This window comes from Pelophylax lessonae (genome assembly GCF_965119305.1).
Source record: "Pelophylax lessonae genome assembly, chromosome: 4".
Taxonomy (NCBI): domain Eukaryota; kingdom Metazoa; phylum Chordata; class Amphibia; order Anura; family Ranidae; genus Pelophylax; species Pelophylax lessonae.
In genome coordinates this window covers 629351212-629375897 of record NC_138771.1, presented here as the reverse complement: position 1 = coordinate 629375897, position 24686 = coordinate 629351212, and the positions used below count along the sequence as shown (strand labels likewise).

The window sequence follows — 24686 nt, the reverse complement described above, 5'->3', positions numbered from 1 at the left end:
CCTCCCACTCTTCAATAGTCAGATCTGGAATGTCCTCCTTCCATTTATTATAGGTTTTCTCAAGGGACTGACTTTGATCTGTTGAGAGTATGGAGTATATAGCAGAGAGAGATTTCCCTATTACCTTAAAAGTTAACATTTTCTCCAAGGGGTCTGATTCGAGGACAACAGGGCCATGGAACTGAGCCCGCATAGCATGACTAAGCTGGCGGTAACGAAACCCCATGGTGGAAGGTAATGAATGGGTGGACTGAAGAGCATTAAAGCCTTGAAGTCTTCCATCTTTAATAACATGTTTCATAGTCACAATCCCTCTAGCAGCCCATAACTGTGGATCAGGGAGATGATATAAATGTTTTAAATTAGGATTACCCCACAACGGAGTGTGGGGGGATATATGCAATGGTGTGTTATATATCACCCGCGCCCGAGTCCATATCCGCAGGACAGTCTTCATCAGACTGGTTATTTGAGGATGTGCCTTTTCCCCCCGAAAAACAAGATTACTAAGGGCCGCATATGAACCCAATAGTGCTGCTTCTAGTGTAACTGCAGAATTAGTTTTGGGCTGAGAGAACCACCACCGGACCGTCACCAGGACAGCCGCCCAAAAATACAATTTAAAGTTAGGAAGCGCTAATCCTCCTCTTGCAAGAGGAAGGTATAGCGTGCGTCTTGCGACTCGTGGAGTACGCCCGGCCCATACAAAAGTTGTTATAATACTTTCTAATCTCGAAAAAAAGGTTCTAGTCATATCAATGGGGGAGTTACGGAAGAAATACAGAAATTTCGGAAGATAGTTCATTTTTATTAAGTTAATTCTGCCAACGGGGGACAAGGGAAGCATGCGCCAAGACGCGCACTTTTTATTTAATTGTAAAACTAAAGGGTCAATGTTATTTTGCTGATATACCTCCAGTATTGGACCCACTTTGATGCCTAAGTACACCATATCCTGTACCCATTTCAACGGTGTATGAGTATCAATTAAAGATATCGATGGGTGTAGTGGAAAAAGGACGGACTTAGACCAATTAATATTTATACCTGAAAAACGGCCAAAGATGTCAAATAATTGTAAGGCCCTATGTAATGATGTGGATGCATCCGCCAAATAAATCAAGGTGTCGTCTGCATATAAAGACAACTTCTCTTCAATGACCCCCACCTTAATGCCTCGGACTTGTGGGTCCGCCCGCAACATAATCGCTAGCGGCTCCAAAGCCAAGGCAAACAAGGCTTTTTTAACATTTTAGACCAATTTATTTTCTGCTACATATTTTTGGTAAAAAAAAATCGCAATAAGTGTATTTTGATTGGTTTGCGCAAAATTATCGCGTCTACTATCTACGGGAAAGATTTATGTCATTTTTATTGTTTTTTTTTTTTTTTTACTAGTAATGGCGGCGATCTGCGATTTTTTGCGTGACTGCGACATAGCGAAAGACAGATCGGACCCCTGACTGACATTTTTGACACTTTTCGGAAGACCAGTGACATTACTACAGTGATCAGTGCTAAAAATATGCACTGTTACTGTAATAATGACACTGGCAGGGACATTGTGGGTGATCAAGGGGTTAAATGTGAGCCTAGGGGAGTGATTCTAACTGTGGGAAGGCGTGGCTTCTGAAATGACCATAGAGACCTGTGTTCCTATATAGAAGGATCACAGGGGCTCTGTGATCATTCCAGGGAGAAGGACGGTTGGCTATGTTTACAACAGCTGACCGTTCTTCTCTCTCAGCGGGGAACGATCGCGGGTGTCAGGCGGCAATTGGAGCCGCCTGCCCGCTGCATCGGTTTCCCTGCTGACGAGCGGGGGCAGGAGCGCGCCACTAGTCCCCTAGCCTCATGCTCGCGAGCACCGTACATGTACGCCGATTTGCCTGGGAGTACATCTGTGGCGGGCGGTCGTAAAGCGATTAATAAAGCAGAACCAAGGATTTATTTTTTTTCAGTAGAACTAAAGGCAAACCATTTTTTTTTTAATTTTACATAGAGTAAATGAGGGTTATATAACCCCTGTCAGATTTGTTTTTGCCATCCGTCCCATTGAGGATATTCCCCTTCACTTCCTAACCCAAACCCAAACAGTAGGTGAGAGGAAATCCCTCTAAGTGAGGAAATCCTAGGTTGTCACCAAACCTTGCATATCCATTAGAAGCTTTTCCTCTATTGCTGTTCTGGTGATAACCCAAATTTTGGGATTTTCTTTTACTTTCAGTGAAGACGATAAACAGGTCAAATAGAGATTGTAAATCTCCCTTATGGGGACACAGGTGGCAATGAAAACCTGACAGGGGTTCTAATCCCTCTCACGCTCTATCAAAAACTAAAAAAAGTTTTGCATTTAGGGGAACTTATGCAAAACTCTGAATTTTATACTTGCAAAACTACGTCTTGTCACTTTTCCAGATGTTCTCCCAGCTGCTGTGCAGACACAGTGCAGGACCTAGAATTCTCTGACCTCTTGGCTTCATCTCTGCTAGGTGAATAGCTCAGAAGTCATAGGTTTTCAAAGCCTCCCTCTATGTCCTTATGATCCTATATTTGCATGATGCTACACTAACGGCAAGAATCAGTAGACTCTCTGGTGGTTGTAAACACTGCCTACACACACCAACAGCAGCTATCAGACTTGTATAAATCAACTGTAGGTTCCTCTGCTCTTTGGATCAGTGGTTACATGCAAATATTGAATCTGGATTCAGACCATGTGCATCTAGGGTCGGCGCCTTTGTGGGGTTTGGGACACACACAAACTGGCCACAGCTAATTGGACAGTTTGTATCCAGCCCTAGCACAGTGTTGCTGTGTCCAGCTTTGGCCACTTGTTTGTAAACATAGCGGTTGGGGATTCCCTTCATCTTTACCAGATCCTTATCCTAGAAGAAGGTCTTATATGGATGTTAATGGGGAACTCCAAATACTAAAAAAAAAAAGGCTTTGGGTTTACCCTAAAAATACATACCAGTCTCCTATCCTTGATGAGGGCCTCATATGGATGTCTAGGGGGATCCAACACAAAAAACAAACAACATGGTGTGGGGTCCCCCCAAATTGCATACCAGGCACTTTGTGTCTGGCAGGTGGGAGCCAGGTTTCGGCATGTTCCAGCCACACACTGTACCACATCCCCTGTCATGATAGCTCCACAGAATTAGATATTAAAGCAGGAAATAGTAGTGTTGGACTGAGGTATCTGGGAACCTCGATAGGAAACGGAAGTGAGGGAATACTTTGCAGAGGTGCACATATTGACATTGAAAGTTTGTGTGGCTTATTTTAATGAGGGCATTGTTTAAACTGAGCATCCCCTTCCCAGATAGTAAGGTTTAAATGCTTGTTTAGCTTAGAGGAGGTTTAAGTCAAAGGAATAATTACCTAATTCCCTATGCTGTGTACCCATGGATTGTATTTCATACAAAAACAGTCAGTTCGGCAGGATCTGGATGATTTTCGACCGGCTTCTATCGAACTGGCATGCTGGAAAACCAGCATCCATTCAGCGCTGGCAGCCAATGGTTCTGGTGGGGGGGGGGGGGGGATGCAGTCCCCCTGTCAGAACACAAAGGCATAGCGGCGGGAGATAGCTGCACTAACATGGCTTGTGTTAGTATGGCGATCTCAATTTTTAATTTAGCCCGCCGGGTTAAACGAAAAAAAAAAAATATAGTGTGTACCCTGCTTTACTCTTCCATTGAGGCAGTAAATTCTTTGACATCAACACATACAATGGACAACCAGCAGTCCTGCATTGTACATGAGGATGTGCAGGGTCCACCCAAATTTAAGAAACAGTAGATAGCAGTGACCAACGATTATGGTAAGTATTACTCTACTTCAGCCATTCCTAACCATGGAACGCTAGGTTTCATCCACCAGTTGTCATGGGTTCCTTGAGTTGTGGCTCATCAACCTTCCATTTGATAGTGCCTACATAGTTCTGAGTCCAAAACGACTTGGCGGAGCCAGAAGCATGGCACCAAGTATCTTTTTTAGCTATCTGTAAGGGTGGCTTTCTGACTACCACAAGGTTGCATTCTCCTTACTGACCACTAATGTAAGGGGCATATTTGCCACTGACCACCAATAACTTGATTTTAGTTGGAGTTCCCCCAAACCTGAAAACTATTTTAGGCTTTCCTCTGGGTGAAAACGATTGAGAAAGACTGCTTTTCTTTATACCTCCCCTAGACTAGACAAAGCATTTACTCCCCCAGTTATTGGAGAGGGGTGCACATACTACTGGTATTTTATGGCTTACTAGAGTTCATCATTAAGTAGGCATTGTTTAACAGCAACAGCTTATCACAAATGTTACCATTTATTCTTTCAATATCCATATAACCATCCCTACCTTACATCTACTATTACTGTTGGTGTATTCCAAAGTATCTCTTGCATATGTAAGATATCTTTCATCAATGAGTTCTAAATAGTAGAATGCGGAAAAATATGAATGAAAACTTGACTAATTCCATATTCACACGCGAACATGTGTCTTTTCTCTTTTGGTGGCTGATGCTTAATCTGTGCGCTGTTACTGGCCAATGTCATATCATTGTCATGGTCAGTGTCATTGCCAGTACACACTCTTATCTATGGAGCAAATATTTCATGTTTTTAAAATTACTGTCTGTCCCTTGTAGGTGTCATTTGGAAAAAGAAAACAAATTTGTAAGTATGATTTTTGCAGATCTTCAATCTCTTATGGCTACATTTTATTATTTTTTTTTTATCTTACAATAATGGACCATTTGTTGTTGAAAAATTATGCTTTAACGTAATCTTGGCATTATACAAAATTTTTAAACCCAGGCATACCTGTAAAAGAAAAGTGTACTTACTCACCTATGCATGATGCCTGTGCACCGAACTCAAGTCCAAAGGGAAATAGGGTCCTTACAGGGGCTTCAATCTACACAGTCCCCAATGCTCTCACTGGTTTTTCCATCTGACCTCTACCCTTTACAGCATACAGTAGTAATGTGGAGGTCAGCAGGTGAAAACAGAGAGCTACGGGGGACCTGGGGGAGATTTCTCAGCATCAGAGTGGACTTTGGCAGCGCAGACAACAGGAAAGGTGAGTATGTACATTGTTCTTTACCATGTATTGTGGCAGAGAGAGGCCCTGTCACTGTAAGAATATAGGAAGATGTGACACAGGATTCACATTTAGGGTTTATGTGAGGTTCAGAACCATTATTTCTGAGTGGAGAAAGCTGTGTTTTTAGCTTTCTCCAGACACTGTAGTTCTGAATCGGAACAGTCAATCTTGTGTCCGGATTTTGCTATTTGCCTGCAACCTAGCTGACTACACAGGTGTGCAGGTTTATTATATACACAGGTCTGAGAATTGCTCAGAGCTTCCAGTTTTGAGAAAGCTCCATTGTGGGAGACGGAGGGTCTCGTCCAGGGCCAGGGGATCCCAGCCAGAAGCAAAGAGACAGAGGTTTCATAGAAGGGTCAGAGGCCCCAGCCAGATGCCAAGAGTCAGAGGGTCTCATCAAGGGGACAGGGGGGCCCAGCCAGAAGCCAAGGGACAGAATGTCTCATAGAGGGGTCAGAGGCCCCAGCCAGATGCCAAGAGTCAGAGGGTCTCATCAAGGGGTCAAAGAGCCCAGCTGGAAGCCAAGAGACAGAGGTCTTATAGAGGCGTCAGAGGCCCCAGCCAGATGATAAGAGCCAGAAGGTCTCATTGAGGGGTCAGAGGCTCCAGCCAGATTCTAAGAGACAGGGGGTCTCATCGAGGGGTCAGAGGGCCCAGCTGGAAGCCAAGAGACAGAGGTCTCATAAAGGGGTCAGAGGGCCCAGCCAGAAACCAGGAGACAGAGGTCTTAGTTCCAGGAGTCAGGTCGGCTCCTATGGGGGTGTCAAGAGAACTCCAATCCTTAGGCCAGAGGTGGGATGTGTAGTGGGGTGCTGCGACTAAAGGCTAGAGGGCCAAGTGTTCCAGGGGAGCTGTACAACACAGTCAAAAGGGACTGCTAAGAGGAGCAGCAGTGCTGCCAACAAGTGAGCCAGGTGGCTCGGTATTGTAGTTTGTGTACATTGTATGGAAGAAACCCCTGCGTGGGTAACTGATGTACATGTGAACTTTCTGTTTATTGAATAAATGGCTGCCACGCCATAAAATACAGTTTTGGTCTAGCGCAACTCATTGCAAATGTACCTACTGCTTAAGTTTAATCAACCCAATCTCACAGTATGTATTGGTTTAAACAATTTCATATTGCAACAGGGTTCCTTTAAAGCTGAAGATAGGTATGATGATTTTTACATAGTCCCATTGGTCGAGCTTGGACAAATGTGAATATGTATGTGCCATGTTCGGTCATACCTTGTGGAAGCTGGAAATAACTGTAGTAGGCACCATTAGTCCAATGATCTCTACTTGCATCCAGGTCCCATGCTGGCCGCCTTGCTTCTTACTGGAAACAGGAGGTTGCATGCTTGACGCCGGCGCCACTAAGAGAAAACTTTGCATTTTCTTAATGAATGCAAAGAGTCCTCTGATTGGACAAGGTGGATTGGTGGGGTGATGAGGCCACCTTTTTCAGTTAGAGAACACTTTGCTTTCATTGAGAAATGTGTTGTGTGAATGGAGCCTGCACCAGACTATTGACAAATGCCCACAAAGCAGAAGGGCACACACTTTCCACGGGACCTGGAAGCCAGCAGTCATCACAGTACTAGCGCTGCCTACTACAGTGATTTCCTGATTCCATAGGGATCAGCCAGGTATGGAACAAACATACAGTAAAACCTTGGATTGCGAGCATAATTTGTTCTGGAAACATGCTTGTAATTCAAAGCACTCTTATATCAAAGCGAATTTCCCTATAAGAAATAATGGAAACTCATTCGTTCCACAACCATTTATTCATAAATCCTTCAGTTTATAGTTGTAACGGAACCTCCGACCCACACTGTACCTGTGGTCTTCTGTCAGTATATGGCTTCCTTGCAGTCATGAACATATATACCAGATTTTCCCAGCTGCCCTCATACAAAACTAGCCAACAACTTAGCTTGTACTGGAATCAAACTGGATCTACACCTGCAAGTTTTATAGTAATTTATTCAATAAAAAATATGTATTTACAATTGAGGTTACCTTGTGATTTTACACTGTGACATCATTAATATGTGGTTTGTCACAAGGTTTTTGTTTATGGCGGGGCCCCACGATAGTTTTGAATCTTTTGCTTGACAGTGGCGGAGCTAGACTTTTAAAACAGGGGTGGCAAAGGGGTGGCAAGGTATTATTTTGGGGGGTCAATATACAAAGTGTTCAATTACACTAAAAATACGTTTCCTGTGTGTGCTGCCGCATTATGTTTTGTTTTGGAGCACGAAGGAGTTGCGTGTCAGCTTAACCAATGAAAAGTGTAGCAGCAACACGTCCCCCATATAGATCCCCCCGTACAGTAGACCAGGGTGAGGTGAGGTACTGTCCCCCATATAGATTCCCCCTACAGCAAGCCAGGGTGAGGTCAGGGGACCTCACCCTGGCCTACTGTACGGGAGGAGATCAACATGGGGGACAGGACCTCATCTCACCCTGGTCTACTGTAAGGGGGATCTATATGGGGGACCTCACCTCACCCTGGCCTGCTGTAAGGGAGGAGATCTATATGGGGGACGGAACCTCACCTCACCCTGGCCTGCTGTAAGGGGGATCTATATGGGGGACCTCACCTCACCCTGGCCTGCTGTAAGGGGGGGATCTATATGGGGGACCTGGTCCCCCATATAGATCCCCCCTTACAGCAGGCCAGGGTGAGGTGAGGTCCCCCATATAGATCCCCCCTTACAGCAGGCCAGGGTGAGGTGAGGTCCCCCATATAGATCCCCCCTTACAGCAGGCAAGGGTGAGGTGAGGTCCCCCATATAGATCCCCCCTTACAGCAGGCCAGGGTGAGGTGAGGTCCCCCATATAGATCCCTCCCTTACAGTCAGCAGACCGGGCATTGGGCAAGGGCAGGTTCCCCATAAGATAGATCCCCTTTCCTTTACAGACTTCTCACTACTCAGTCAGTCACTAGTACAGTCAGACAGTACTACAGTAGTAGTCTCTTACCTACCTTTTGTAGTGACCAGCATGCCCCCCATCAATGTAGTGACCAGCGTACTCCCCCATCAATGTAGTGACCAGCGTACTCCCCCATCAATGTAGTAACCAGCATGCCCCCCATCAATGTAGTAACCAGCGTACCCTCCCATCAATGTAGTGACCAGCGTACCCTCCCATCAATGTAGTGACCAGCGTACCCTCCCATCAATGTAGTGACCAGCGTACCCTCCCATCAATGTAGTGACCAGCGTACCCTCCCATCAATGTAGTGACCAGCGTACTCCCCCATCAATGTAGTGACCAGCGTACTCCCCCATAAATGTAGTGACCAGCGTACTACCCCATAAATGTAGTGACCAGCGTACTCCCCCATAAATGTAGTGACCAGCGTACTCCCCCCATAAATGTAGTGACCAGCATGCCGTGTCCCCTTCAATGCAGAGACCAGAGAGACTTACCGTCCTAAGGTAGAAGAAGAACACAGCCTGACACAGACACATCCATCCCACATGTTCAGTCTGTGAGTCTGCCTGGCCTGCGGCTAGTTCTCTTCGTGACCGAGCGGTGAGCGCGGCACAGCGAACCAATCACGTCGTGAGTAGCGGCACAGTGAACCAATCAGGTGTGCAGGCACGCGTGATGGGTTAGCTGTGCAGCTGCTCACGGCACCGCTGCTGCTCACCGCTCAGTCACAGTCAGGAGAACTAGCTGCAGGCGCGGAGGCGCCCACGCTCTATTGTTCAGCACAGCCAATGAGTGCAGAGGCGTAACTAGAACCTTCAGGGCCCCGGTGCAAGAAACCATGAAGGGCCCCCCCTGACCCCCGGGGCGACCCAGGTGTACAGGGATGAGGCATGGACCCCCTGGAGCATGGGGTTTGAATGAGTCGCAGGGGTGGTGGTAGTGATGGGGGATGGAATGGGATCATTGGCAGCAGTGGTGGGGGAGATGAGATCAGTGGCAGCAGTGATGGGATGAGTGACAGCAGTGATGGGATGAGTGACAGCAGGGATGGGATGAGTGACAGCAGGGATGGGATGAGTGACAGCAGGGATGGGATGAGTGGCAGCAGTGATGGGATGAGTGACAGCAGTGATGGGATGGGATGAGTGGCAGCAGTGGTGGGATGAGATGAGTGGCAGCAGGGGTGGGATGGTATGAGTAGCAGTGGTGATGGGATGGGATGGTATGGCAGTGGTGGTGAAGGTGGTGGGATAAGTGGCAGCAGTGGTGGTGGTGAGGGGGGTGGCGAGTGGCAGCGGTGGTGATGGTGAGGTGGGTGGGATCAGTGGCAGCTGAGGTGGGATGGGATGAGTGACAGTTGTGGTGGGAAAAAAAGGGTGGGATCAGTGGCAGTGGTGGTGGGGTGAAGGGGGTGGGATCAGTGGTGGTGGTGAGAGGGGTGATCAGTGGCAGCAGTGGTGGTGTTGAGGGGGGGGGTGGCACCAGTGGCAGTGAGGGAGGCTGGGATTCGTGGCAGCAGTGGTGGTGAGGGGGGTGGGACTAGTAGCAGCACTGGTGCTGGTGAGGTTGGGATTAGTGGCAGCGGTGGTGGTGAGTGGGGTGGCTGCAGTGTTGGTGAGTGGGGGGGTGAGATTAGTGGCAGCGGGGGTGGTGAGGGGGGTAGGATTAGTGGCAGCGGTGGTGGTGAGGGGGGTGGGATTAGTGGCAGCGTTGGTGGTGAGTGGGGGGGTGGAATAAGTGGTAGCGGGGGTGGTAGGGGGTGGGATTAGTGGCAGCGGTGGTGGTGAGTGGGGGTGGCACCAGTGGCAGTGAGGGGGGATGGATTATTTGCAGTGGTGGAGCCATCCCCCCATCACCACAGATCTCAACTCTATCCCCATCACCTCTGTTGTAGTTCTGACGATATGTATATATACTGTATACAGCCCTTAAACTTTCCAGAGGTGGAGGAGCATGGGTTCAGTAGTTGCACTTACTTGGTCATTAAATCGATTCCTCCCCAGTGTTCCTGTACCTCCAGAGATGCCGGTCTCCTTGCAAAGGGGAGAGCTCCTCCCCCTTTAACTCTATTGGAGTCAGCTAGTCAGCTGACTCTGTCAGTGTTAAACTCCGCACATAGTTAGGCTAGGTGGGCGGGGCGGTCCAGGCTCTAGTATGGTGCGGTGCTGCTTAGCTTAGCCTCCCCTTCCCTCAGCGGCCGGCCGCACGGCCATCCCGATCCATCCCTCTCTGCACGGCTGAGCGAACAGGCGGGAGATGGGGAGGACAAGCCCCTAAACAGCAGCACAGCCAGAACGGGCAGGCTACTCACGGACACGGTGCGAGAATGGCAGCGAGCGGGGGTAGTTCCGCCACACACACTTGTAATGTTTCAGCGAGCGGGGTGGCAACAGGGGTGTCAAGGACTTTGTCTGGGGTGTCAATTGCCACCCCAGCTAGCCCTCTGGCTCCGCCACTGTCACCACAGCTAATCAAGCACAGATAATGCTTAATTAACTGCTTTCCTAGTGAATGACAGCTGTAATCAAAGTTGTAATGTAATACACATCAACCAATGTCTCCTCCAGCCATCATGGCAGCTAATCAAGCACAGATCATGCTTGATTAACTGCTTTCCTAGTGAATGATAGATGTAAGCCCAGTTGTAATGTAATACACATCACTTCCGTGCTCATTCATTGCAGAAAAGATTAGGAAATTGATGTTTCTTGATCTCCTCCTGCACAATTTTACCACTGGAATTCCAATTGTATTTGCAATCAGTTAAAAAAAAAGCAAAAAACCCTCAACTGGTAAAAAAAAAAGGAAAAAAAACAATCCTCAAACATTTGTGTTTTTGGTCAGACACTTGCTATAAAATGACCAAGTCCAGGCATAACTCCAGGGTTAAAATCTGCTTATCACAATTACAGTGTAATATTTAAGGATTCGTATTTTTAAGGATTTTTTTTTTTTTTAAATTTAAATTCTTTGTCACAATCATATTAGAGACATGTATAGTGCATGACCTGCTAAATGTTCACGTTTCATTCTATTTTGATTTTTCATGAATTATTGCAGTACATGCAATCTTTTGTACAAATTCTAACTGTCATTTTTTATTTTTTTTTGTCCTAGTTCGGAACAGCAGATGGACAACATACAGGCTGCAGGTGAGAGTAAAGTACAGCAATTATCTACCAAAATAGTGATCATTTAAAGCGGTATTAAACCTAAATATAATATATTGCATTTGTATTTCTGTGTGCATTCCCGAAACATGTAAAAAACATGTAAAAAAAAAGACTTGTGCCATGCTTACAGGGCCATTCATTGTTAGTGATGGGCCAAACACCCATGTTCTAACCTGAACAGCGAACCCCATTGAAGTCTATGGGAGCAGAACAGGAAAAAAACAAGTGCCCATTTTGAGGGCTGTTATGAAAGTAAATTGGCCATAAAAGGGGGATGGGGGTCCAGGTACTGCCCTGGGGAACATTTATCAATAAAAAAAAAAAATGTAAAAACAATAGTTTTTTTCAGGAGCAGTGATTTTAATTATGCTTAAAGTGCAACAATAAAAATTAAATAAAAAATGAAAAATTGCTTTAAATATAGTGCCTGGGGGTGCCCTTAATGTGCCTGTAAAGTGGCACATCTGTAGCATATATAGATCTTGCTACAGCAAAAATTAAATTTTCTAAAGAAAAAAAAAAAGTCAAATCCTATTAAAATGACTTATAGTTACAATTGTCGGCACCCAGCCATTAGAAAATTAAAGAAAATAAATCGTTGTGGGGTTCCCCCAAAATCCATACCAGACCCTTATCCGGGCACGCAGCCTGACAGATCAGAAAAGGGGGTATGGTATCCTTTACCATACCAGGCCACATGCCGTCAACATGGGGGGGGTGCTCTGGGGCAGGGGCCCATCCCCCACCCCAGAGCACCTTGTTCCCATGTTGATTGGGACAAGGGCCCCTTCCCAGCAACCCTGGTCTGTGGTTGTTGGGGCCTGCTGGTGGGGGGCCTTTTAGGTTCCTGGAAGCCCCCTTTAACAAGGGGGCCCATCAGATGCCACCCCCCCCCCCATGTGAATGGGTATACATAGTACCCCTGCCCATTCACAAAAAAAATGTACAAAAAAGACTGTTTTTGACAAGTCCTTTTAAAAAATAATAATAATAATAATAATAATAATGTTCACCGATGTAAATCCATTGTCGATCATGCCACCCGCTGACCCGAAAAAAAGTAAAAAAAAAAGCACTGCTCTCGTTGAACGTTTCCCTCAGCCTGTCTGTTCACTGTTTGACAGTTCCTATGTAGGGAATAGGCGGGGCCACACAGGCGATATGTCGGGTGGTCCAGCCCCCTCATGACATCACGGACTGGTGCATGCTGTGTCAGTGATGTCACGAGGGGCAGGGCAGCCAGGTTACATCACCAGTGTGGCCTTGCCCATTCCCTATATAAGAACTATCAAGCCGTAGAGCAGGCAGACTGCGGGAAACGTTCAACCAGAGCAGAGCTTTTTTTTTTTTTCTTTTTTCGGGTCGGTGGGCATCGTGATTGACGATGGATTTACATCGGGGGGACACTATTTTTTTATCTTTATTTTTGAATAAAGGACTTGTCAAAAGCTGTGTGCGTGTGTTTGTTTTTTTTGTTCACTTTTTAGGTGAATGGGTAGGGGTACAATGTACCCGATACCTATTCACATAGGGGGGGGCAGAAAAAGGGGGCTTCCAGATTCTGATAAGCCCCCCCATGAGCAGACCCCGACAACCACAGCCCAGGGTTGTCGGAAAGAGGCCCCCATCAACAAGTTTGAGGGCATGTAGTCTGGTATGGTTCAAGAGGGGGTGGGGCGCTTGCTCATCCCCTTCCCTTTCCTGGCCTGCCAGGCTGCATGCCGGGATAAGGGTCTGGTATGGATTTTGGGGGGGACCCCACGCCATATTTTTGTTTTAATTTTGGTGTGGGGTTTCCCTTAAAACCCGTACCAGACCCTCATACATAAGGAGCCCCGACCAAGTATTAAGTGCATACTATACGGTACATGGACATACTTTTCAGAAGCCAAAATTCCTGTTTAAAAAATCCTTTTTTTATTGGTCTTATGCAAAATTCAAATTTTCTGAGATACTGATTTTTTTTTTTTTTTTTTCTAGCTTTAAGCAATATTTATCAAAATTTAAAGAAAGAAATTCTGGGAATATATCACTGTGTGTAACACATCTAGATAAAATATATGAGTTTCACTTTTTGAATTCAATTACTGAAATAAATTAACTTTTTGATGATATTCTATTTTTCTATTTTTTTTGTTAATGCCTTGAATTTATTAATTGCTATAAATGCTCAAACTTAGAGATTGTCAAATATTAGAGTGGCAGCACGGCATTAAGCCCATCGCTGTGCCACCATATATACATGCATATGGCTGGCAGGACCTAAGCATCATTTTTTTAAGTGATTTTTTTCAAGCGTTTTTTTTTTTTTTTCTGGAACAGAATTGCATGTTTTTGCAGCTTTTGTCAGGCTTTTTTCAACTAAAAGGGGGTGGAGTGCTGCTGTTTTGAGCAAAATTACTTGAAAAAAATGCTCAAAAAAGCTCACGTCGCACTTTACAGGTGTTTCCATTAAAATCTATGAGGACAAAAATGCTCAATTCTGCCTGGAAAGTTAGCTCATGTACTTTTTAAAGCAACAGGTGTTTTGCTTCAAGTGATAGAAAGCTCAGATGTGAACGAGGGCTATTGAAAACAATAGGTTTTGCTTGTTGAGCCTTTTAGAGCTCTCAGCTACAAGCTACAAAACGCTAAAATGTGAACTGGGCCTGAAGAACACTCAACAGCCAGGTCCTCATCAATTCCGATATTTTCACAACACCATGTCCTTTTTGCAGATTTTCCTCCACTTCTTTTTCTGTTGTAGATAGGGCAGTAAGTGAGGGAAAATCTTTTTAACCAATTCCCGACCACACTATAGCTGAATGACGGCTACAGTGCGGTCGTCCAGTTCTGGGAGGGCGTCATATGATGTCCTCCCATAATCGCGCCCGCTGCAGTGCACGGGGGGCACGCTCTGTGACCGCAGTGTCCTTAGGACACAGCTGATCACAGATGGGGGTTTTGGCACTATTTTGAGGTTCACACTAACTATATTCCATTTATTCAGATCCAGGTAAAGGGCCAATCACAGCAACCCTTTACCACGTGATCATCTTTGTCCAATGACAGCTGATCATGATGTAAACACCAGACGGTTGTTGGCATTCCTTTACTCACACTGACAGCGTGAGGAAAGGAGAGCCAATAACCAGCTTGTGTGAAAGGGACATCTACACTGAAAATCAGGGAACTGATTATCAGTGTCCTGATTATCAGTGCCCACCAGTGCTGCCAATCAGTGTCCATCCGTGCCTCCTCATTAGTATCACCTATCAGTGATGCCTACCAGTGCCCATCAGTGCCGCCTAGCAGTTCCACCTATCAGTGCCCATCAGTGCCAGCTACTAGTGCCCATTAGTGCCTCCTCATCAGTGCCCATCAGTGACACCTCATCAGTGCCCATCAGTGACACCTCATCAGTGCTCATTAATGACACCTCATCAGTGCCCATCAGTGATTCCTCATCAGTGCCCATCAGTGACACCTCATCAGTGCTCATTAATGACACCTCATCAGTGCCCATCAGGGATTCCTCATCAGTGCCTATCAGTGACACCTCATCAGTCCCCATCAGTGACTCTTTATCAGTGCCCATCAGTGACACCTCATCAGTCCCCATCAGTGACTCCTCATCAGTGCCCATCAGTAACACCTCATCAATGCTCATTAATGACACCTCATAAGTGCCCATCAGTAAATCCTCATCAGTGCCCATCAGTGATGCCTCATCAGTGCCCATCAGTGACACCTCATCAGTGCCCATCAATGACACCTCATAAGTGCCCATCAGTGATACCTCATCAGTGCAGCCTATCAGTGCTCATTAATGACACCCCATAAGTGCCCATCAGTAAATCCTCATCAGTGCCCATCAGTGATGCCCCATCAGTGCCCATCAGTGAAGGAGAAAAATTACCTGTTTGCAAAATTTTATAATAAACTACCGTATAAGACGACCCCCCTATTACATGATCTACCGGTAATACTTATACTTAGGTTACCCTGGAGATATTATACTCTGCGTATAAGACGACCTCCCATTTTTGGGGGATTTTTTTGAGGTTCAAAAGTAGTCTTATACGCCAGAAAATACAGTATTAAAAAAAAACTTTTTAGGGGTTTTTTTTTCAAACTTTTCTGTCTTTTTTTCATTTATTTAGCAAAAAAATAAAAAAAAAACAGTGATGATTACATAGAACCAACTAAATTTGTGTAATAAAGGGAAAAAAAATAATTTGGGTACAATGTTGCATGACCACACAATTTTCAAAGTGTGACAGCACTGAAAGCTAAAAATTGGCCTGGGCAGGAAAGGGGTGAAAGTGCCTGGTAGGCAAGTGGTTAATGGAGGTCTGGATAGGAGTAAAATCAAGACGTGGATTTCAATACTTTTCCACTTTATCCACAACTAAATAGAAACGTTTTTGGCTTAATAAACACTTTAAAGCTGAAGTTTAAATCAATCCGTGTCATGGAGTTTCCAAACCTTTTTCAGGTGATGTGACAAGTGAGGAGGCACCATACTGCGAGATAAGCACAAAGGTGAGAGCCTGGAATGTTCTTCTACATGTTAAGTATAGCAAACTGGTGTTAAAGAGTAACTTCACTTTGGTGGAAAAAAATCTATAAAGAATAAAAAAATGAATATACAATTACTACACAAGCCATGCTGTATTTTCAAAGGCGTTCCCTATACCAGTGGTGTACAAAACACTTTGAGGTTGGGAATCTTTAATAACATTAATTGTCCTGCTTGTAGGATTGGATCACTGATTTTCCCAGAACTCTGCACTAAGTCAGATTTTAGGCATCCTCTGCAATAGGAATTTAAGTGAGATTCTCAAAAGTTAAATACTTGTAAAGGGATGCCTACACTGCACCTCCTCTCTTGAGAACACTGAGAGTGCACCAGATGATTATAATGAACAAGACCCCCCCCCCCCATTCAGAATCAGTCTGTACAGGACATGGTGAAACCAAAAAACGGGTAGGAATCTGCTGCAAAGTATGTTATAATCCCTGCAATGTACAGGGATCACCCAGAAGGGGTTGTTTTGTTTTTTCCTCAACAAAAGTGGAGTTACTCTTAAAAAAAAATAATTCCTGTTTATATTTCTAAATGCCCGTTATACCTCTTGTACTGGTCTGAAAGCTGAACTCTGGAGAAAAAAACTCGACCCTTGCTGTGGGTTGCCCTTCCCATTTAGCTCATTTAGTTCGGAGGTGATAAATAGGATGATATACTTACCCTCAGCACTTTTTTCAGCTGGAATACAGGGAAATGCTTTTCGGGCACCTCCAATACTAAATGTATGTAATGGCAAGGAGTGCTGGGGTGTGCTGCAGGATCTATTGATGCTGGCTGCTGGGAGATCTATTGTCACTGGAAGAGGGTCTAATTTTGGGGGATTCTATTGTTGCTGAGGGGTCTATTGTTGCTGCTGGGGGATCTATCGTTGGGCTGTGGGTGTTATGTTGCCGGGAGGCCAGTTGTTGCTGACTCCAGAGGATCTATTTTACTGCTTTTCTTGGTATTATTAACAATTTCATTACAAATTACTTAGCACCACAAATGTTACTTGGTTCTGTATTACCTAAAGGGGTGCTACTGGGAGGTGGGTAGGGGGTGGAACCAAGGGACAGTGCACAGAGGTGGGTAGGGGCAGAGACAAGGGGTAAATCTATAATGGGGAGTTCCTGCTTACCTTAATGCTCAGTCCTGCAGACTTCCTCCCCTTCATGTTCCTAGTCCCTCCATACATTTTCCCAAAAGATCTCAGATAACATTCTGTACAATGCAGGACTAGTGGTGGGATGGGAGGCCATAGAGGACTTGCCAACATTCAGAAGCATCAGACAGTGGAGAAGAGCATTGCTCTTCTCCACTGTCTGATGCTTCTGAATGTTGGCAAGTCCTCTAAGGCCACCCTGCCAGAGGAGCGAGGAATTGTTTAAATATACCACATTATTCATCATCCCCTGGGCAAGGTAAGTAGTCCCCCTCCTGACTGCAAGGGTAAATTTTTTTTGGCCCTAGAGTTCAGCTTGATGGAGTCAATTTTGCTACCTCTGGGAACATTCTTAACCAGGTTACCCATAATATCTAAAGAGCTGACTATGCAATTTCAGAAACCAGAGGACATCCTAGAGGCTGCCGAAGATGAAACAGAAAAGACGGAGTTGAAAAGCGGACAGGTGGAGGATGGCGAAGAGGTAGGTACTGAGAGATGGATGGGACTGAGGGATATTGCAATAATAAAAATTGTCGGTGCCCATTCACACCATTGTGTTGCATTAATTCTCATTTGTTGATGCGCATTATGCTAAACATCAAGGTGTGTGTCAAGGCAGCCCCTTTCAAAATGAATGGACTGCCTTTGTACCATAAATTGTGCATGCACCATTTCCAGCAGCTCAATGCATTGCAAGTTAGTGTGCTGCCAGGCTGTGCTCCAAAGAAAGGTGCATCGGGATGCCATTTAGAGCATTACTCCCAATGCATGTAAAATGTTATGGCCACTTGTTAGTGTGATGGGCCATTATGGTTTGGGGTCAAAATTAACATCATTTCATTTATCTTTTTTTTTACTGTAGATGTTTTCAGACTGACTTTATATATCTGTATTTGTTATATATATTCCTTATATATTATATGGAAAAAAAAACATATATATGTATTCTTCGTTTTACAAGTAAACAGGGGCTGACTGCCAACTTTCGGCCCATGGTGCAGCTACTCAACCCCCCCCCCCTCCCACTCTCCCTCTTCTGGCCTCATCCTGACCCCCATTCCAGGCTGAAGCCCCACTTCAGGTACTCTCTACTCACCAGCCAAATCTAGGTTCCTGACGTGGACAGCAAGGGGCAGTTGAGGGGAGCTGGGACAGCTTAGTCAGGGCTGGACAGGGGAGGAGAGTCTCCAGTGGTACATGGAACCGGCCTCTGCCCAGACACAGTTTACATCATCCATGCAGGGGGGGAGGCCTGCGCTCTGTTTTTGTTTTCAACCGGCACTCAGGGGTGGGGACTAGGTCAATGGTAGGGACTAGGTCAGCAGTGGGGACTAGGTCAGCGGTGGGGACTTTTTACTTCTCTTCACCAGAAATTCTTTAGGCATGTCTGTGGCAGAAGGGGGGCAGCCTTTTTACAGAGCATCAGAGCGGCCCGGGGGGGCAATTGCCCCCCTGCCCCCTGCCCCAGTCCTCCTCTGCAAGTAAAGAATTAGAAGTATTAGTAATCCTACCACAATTCGCATAGTTTTCAGTTCTGATAAGGACCCCTTTAGTGGTTCACTACATCCTGGTGAATGTTCAGCCCATGCATAACACCTTTCCAGGGAAGAGGGAGATCAATTTTTTTAAAGAATGGGATTCAATAATAACTCTGCAACCCTAACCTTGTTCCTAGTGGGATGACTGGTTCCCAGCTGGTGATCACTGTCAATAGCCAACACCCCATAATACAGAGGATAGTAACAATGCCGCATGGTTCCTAACCACTTAAGGACCAAAAGGATTTGCCCCCTTAATGACCAGGTCATTTTTTGCAATTCGGGACTGCGTTATTTTAACGGACAATAGCGGTCGTGCGACGCTGTACCCAAATAAAATTGATCTCCTTTTTTCCCCACAAATAGAGCTTTCTTTTATTTATTGCCCTATAAACAAAAAAAAAGCAACAATTCTGGAAAAAAAAAATATTTTACACATTCTGCTATATAACATTCCAAATAAAAAAATGTAAAAATCAAGTTTTTCATTCTTTTAGGCCAATTTGTATTCTGCTACATATTTTTGGGAAAAAAAATCCCAATCAGCGTATTTTGATTGGTTTGCGCAAAAGTTATCACATCTACAAACTAGGGGAAAGATTTATGTCATTTTAATCTTTTACTAATAATGGCGGCGATCTGCGAATTTTAGCGGGACTGCGACATTGCGGTGGACAGATCGGACCCCTAACTGACATTTTTGACACTTTTGGGGGGACCAGTGACATTACTACAGTAATCAGTGCTAAAAATATGCACTGTTACTGTAATAATGACATTGGTAGGGAAGGGGTTAACCCAGGGGCCATTAAAGGGTTAAGTGTGAGCCTAGGGGATGTTTTCTAACTGTATGGGGGAGGGACTTGTGAAATCAACACAGATACTGATGTTCCTAAATAGGAGGATCACAGGCGCTCTGTATTCATTCCAGAGAGAACAACGATCTGAGAACAACGTGTTTACAACAGCAGACCGTCATTCTCTCTCCAAGGGGAGCGATCGCGGGTGTCAGACGGCAATCACGACCACCTGCCCCATGGATCGGCTTCCCCACTTCCTAATGGGGGTGGGCGCGCACCTCAGGCGGCACGCGTGCACCCCCAGGAGGGCTCCCGCCGTAAAGGTACGGCAGTTCGCGCAGCCGAGCCAGCCTGTTGCAGTATATCTGCGGCGGGTGGTCGGCAAGTGGTTAAAGTGTTCACCTTTTAAGAAAAAATGAAAAGGTAAACTAACACCCAAAACACTACCTACCCCCTGGTGCCCACTACACTTACCTCTTCTTTCCCTAGGCAAGCCAGGATGGATCAGAGCAGTTCTGATTGGACAGCATGGTCATGTGCAAGTGCTGACCAGTCAGAACCACTATGATCTATCCCAGGATTTTTAGTAAAAGTAAACCCCTTCACTAAAATTATTATATAAGCTTTAGAGGCGGTTCACATACAGGCGACCCGACTTCCTGGGGCGACCTGTGAAGTCGCGGTGCACAGCTCGCACCGCAACCTCGGAGCGGCATGCACGGACTTCATATCATTGAAGTCAATGCAGGTCGCTCCAGGTCGCCCCAAAGTAGTACAGGACCCTTTTTCTAAGTCGGAGCGACTTGTGTCGCTCCTATTAGAACGGGTCCTGTGCTACTCTATGGCAGGCGACCCACGGCGACTTGTCAGGCGACCAGGTTGCCTGACAAGTCGCCCCAGTGTGAACGGGGTCTTAACACATTAAAAGTTCTATCATCAATGTTATTTTTTATTGATTTGAACTTTTGCACTTTTGAACTTTCTAAAAAGAATAGAGGAAGAGTCAATTCCCTATACCAGCCCTCAAGTAGTTAAACTAATTTAAAAAGTCATATGTTATCATTTTATAACCCAACTCAGGGCAAAAAAAAAAAGGTTCTCCCATATAGTGGAGCTGTACCCGCACTGCATGGATCAACTGCTTGTTTTGTCCAGGGGAGAGAAGAAGCTTATACTCACCTGATCCTCTGTTCCCCCATGCTCCTGCAGTGGACATTCCCAAAGGCCTCACATCCAGAGGCTTGATGATGTCAGGAGCAGTCCACCACACAAGACCGCTAGAGAGCAGGAACCTACAGGGACTGGTCTTGTGTGAGGATTAGGTAAGTATATGTCCATTCTCTAACCCCTAGACAAAAATGGGCAGTCGGCCCGTGCAGTGCGGGCGCAGTCCCACTGCATGGGAAAACTTTTGTTTTGCCCAGAGTTGAGCTTTAAATCTCAAGCATCCAAAAAAAAGGTGATCCTGCCATGAAGGTCTTTGTGCAGGCACAAGGAGGACAACTCTGTATCTGTCTTCTAATTGTTCTCCTGCATCGTCACCCTTTCATATAATATCCCAATACAGTAAAGACTTCATGCATGTTCCACCTTAGTCACTACCAAGCTAACCATCGTTAACAGCGATCTGCAGTTGCTGGGTTACATGCATGTAGATTAGACGTGGCTGCAAAAAAAAAAAGCCACATAGTAAATTAAAAGAATGAAAACAGTATTCAATTGTAAAAAAAATGGCAGTTGCTTATACATAGTGCAAGTAAATGTCATTAACCCTATCTGCCCCCCCCCCCTTGTCCTTTTAGCTGGGCTATAACACCCTAGGTAGAGGTGGTGTCTGGGCTATTACACCCTAGGTAGAGGAGGAGTCTACCTTATCATGCGACCACTGTGATTGGCTGGCACAGTGATCACATGATCGGGAACCAGTCCCACCAGTTCATGAAAATGAATATGGATTGAGAGCTGTCTATGACAGCTGCGTCTCTGTGTGGGGAGTGTACAGTGAGTGTGCTTTCATCACAGAAACCTCTGCCGCCCATAGACGCATATGTACAGCATTAAAGCCTACCCTATGTGCCCCTGCACATACGCGTTACGTGGACGGCAAGAGGTTAGGTTAAGGTTTACATCTCGTTGGTGGGTTGAGCTGGGAATTCTCTGGTTTTGTCTTTGAAGGTTTACATCTACTTTAACTAATTGCTCCCTGCTAAGATTAGATTTACTGCTAGCGGGTGGCAGCTTAGGCTCAGGAATGCACCTGTACATCTGCTCAGCAAGCTTACTGGCCAGTGCCAGGACAAGGTCATCCAGTGCCCAGGGCGAGGATGCCAAACTGCGCCCCCCCCCCTTCCCTTAGGTTTAGGGTCAAGGCATCCCCCATCCCTGCAATAAACCATTGCACCCAGGGCAACCTCCCCTCCTGCCCAACCCTTGTCCCGTCCCTGATACTGGCGCTTCACCTGGGGTGCGCATCGGCACAAACCCGGGTCTGATGCACATAGCTGATCATGGTGATCGGTATCCGGCTGTTCACAGCAGCTAATCATAGCAATCACATGATTACATTATAACTAAAACAGTCATAAATGGCATCCAGTATTGTTCATATTCCCATCACACACATTTCTGGGTAAAGGCACATCTATAACAGGTGATGCAGTGATCAATAGCTGGAAACTGGATATATCACAGATAAATATACGGTACATGTTCTCCAGCACACCATGGATATTGTATAGCAGTCTAAAACTTTTTATTGTGAAAAAATCCCATCGCAACAGGGTAAGTGCAACATTTTGAGGCCACGCAGGACCCCTTCGTCAGGCATGTGGTCAGATGCCTGATAAAGGGGTCTCCGAAACCTGTGATCTTTTCGCAATAAAACTTTGTGGACTGCTATGCAAGATCCATGGTGTGCTGGCAAACATGTGTATTTATAAATGGCTTCCATTCATGACTGTTTTGCTTGTGATGCTGTGATTGGCCCTCAACTATCACATGGTACCTTGGCAAATCACAGCACCCTGTACCATGTGATTAGCTGTAGCCAATCACAGATCACAATAGTAAGTAAGCTGTTGTGAATGAATGCCATTTTTGACAACTAAAACTATTGCTTATAATAGTGATCATCACTGGTGTAAGCAGGGCCGCTGATAAGGCAGTACAGCCAGCGCGACTGTACTGGGCCCAGGCCCCATCAGTTCAAAAGAGGGACCCAGGCATCTGCTGAGCAGCAGTGATCGCTGTACTGCCTTATTGCCAAATCTTGTGGCTTCCACTGCAGCTATGCTGGCTTCTCCTCCTTTTTCTTCCTCCAGCTGCACTGCAGGGGGATCAGTAGCTGCTGAAGGTACACAGGGGAATGTTTCAGAATGGAGAGTGGGGAGTGTGCAGTAAATATGTCCTAATTACTAGCCCCTTTCTTTCCTGAATGAACACATTGAGCAATTGGCACCGATCACTCACTGTCCATTCTTCACTGAAGCATAATAAACTGTGTTTACTATGCTTCAGTTTGTGAATGAACTGGGAGCCTCAGAGCACTTCCCACTCATTTACTGTTCAGTGAAGCAGATGCTGTCTGTTTACATCCCTGATATTTTACCAAAGCCCCCCCAACATGTAAAAGAAAAAAAAGGGGGGCCCTTTCAGGTCCTGTGATTTCAAACAGCAGTCTTGGGTATAAGCAATAAAAGAGTAAAAAAAAAAAAAAAATCATGATAACCACCTAACCCCCCCCCCCCGCCCTCAGACTATTACATTGCCACTGCGGTGTGGTAGAAGTAAAACAGGAAGTAAAAAAAAAAGTAAGAAAAGAAAAGAAAAAAAAAAAAGAAAAACGCATGTTTGAAAAAAATGGAATAAAAATAATTGTATTTTTTTGTTGTTTTTTTTTTTTTTTTTGTTTACATATTGTCACTGGTCACTATCCCTGATCACCCACCACCAGACCAGTTATATGATGACACTTTAATGCATTGGTGACAGACTAAGTATGTAAAAACAAATGTGAAAAAAAAACACATTTTATTTAATTTCTTCATTTTCCAAAAAATTGTGACAAAAGATTACAACTTCCAAAAACTCGCCATGCCTTTTACTAAACACCTCAGACTACTTTCCAAAAAGGGATCATTTGGGGGGTATTTGTACTTTCAAGAAATGAAATAGGCTGTCAGTATATCAGGATTGATGACATCTCTGATATATACCATAGTTTGTGGATTCTATAACTTTCCTAATAACTAAATAATATACACTGATTTTAGGTTTTTTTTTTTTACCAAAGAAATTTAGCAGACCTCATTTTGGCCCAAATTTATGGAGAAAGATTATTTGTTTGCAAAATTTTATAACAGAAATAAAGAAAAAAAAAACAAGTTTTTCTTAATTTCTGTTATAACATTTTTTGTAAAACGTTTTTTTTTTTTATTTCAAAATGTTTGGTATTTTTTCATTTACAGTATATTGCATAAGATAAAAAAAAAACTGAGCGGTGATCAAATACCACCAAAAGAAAGCTAGATTTGTGTAAAAAATATTATATAACTTTTATTTGCGAAAAGTATTCAGAGCAGAGCAATTGCCAGGTAAAGTAGCACAGTGCTGAATAGCAAAAAAAAAAAAAAAAGAGGTTATTGATATTTTCTAATTTACCGATTTGTTCTTCCAATGTATTACACAAAAGTCCTGCAGAGGGGAAGATAAACCTGAATACCCCTATGTCTAATTGTTTTGTTTTTGGGTGCTTTAACCACTTAAGGACCGGAAGATTTACCCCCTTAATGACCAGGCCATTTTTTTGTGATTCGGCACTGCATTACTTTAATTGACAATTGCGCGATCGTGCGACGCTGTACCCAAATAAAAAAAAATTCCCACAAACAGAGCTTTCTTTTGGTGGTATTTGATCACTTGTGCAATTTTTATTTTTTGCGCTATAAACAAGAAAAAGAGCAACAATTCTAAAAAATATATATATATATATATATATATATATATATACTGTGTGTATATATATATATATATATATATATATATATAAACATTTTCTTTTTTTTTTTTTACTTTCTGCTATAAAACATTCCCAATAAAAAATTAAAAAAAATCTATTTTTTTCATCAATTTAGGCCAATATGTATTCTGTTAAAAAAAAAATCCCAATAAGTGTATATTGATTGGTTTGCCCAAAAGTTATCGCATCTCCATCTAGGGAAAAGATTTATGTCATTTTTATATTTTAGTTTTTTACTACTAATGGCGGCGATCAGAGATTTTTAGCAGGACTGCAACATTGCAGCGGACAGATCGGACATCTAAGCGACATTTTTGACACTTTTGGGGGGACCAGTGACATTACTACAGTAACAAGTGCTAAAAATATGCAATGTTACTGTACTAATGACACTGGC

At 44.5% G+C, this 24686-nt stretch overlaps 1 protein-coding gene across 1 annotated transcript in view; it reads left to right on the top strand.

The window, feature by feature from the left end:
- The window catches only part of LOC309552858 (uncharacterized protein), a gene marked incomplete at its 3' end in the record, with an annotated part of 147482 nt that overhangs the window by 122254 nt on the left and 542 nt on the right, over positions 1-24686 (top strand). The window contains exons 6-9 of the mRNA XM_082253769.1: positions 4656-4683; positions 11165-11199; positions 15698-15744; positions 17332-17415. Coding sequence (XP_082109895.1) covers positions 4656-4683; positions 11165-11199; positions 15698-15744; positions 17332-17415 — 194 coding nt within the window. The remainder of the gene's footprint in view (positions 1-4655; positions 4684-11164; positions 11200-15697; positions 15745-17331; positions 17416-24686) is intronic.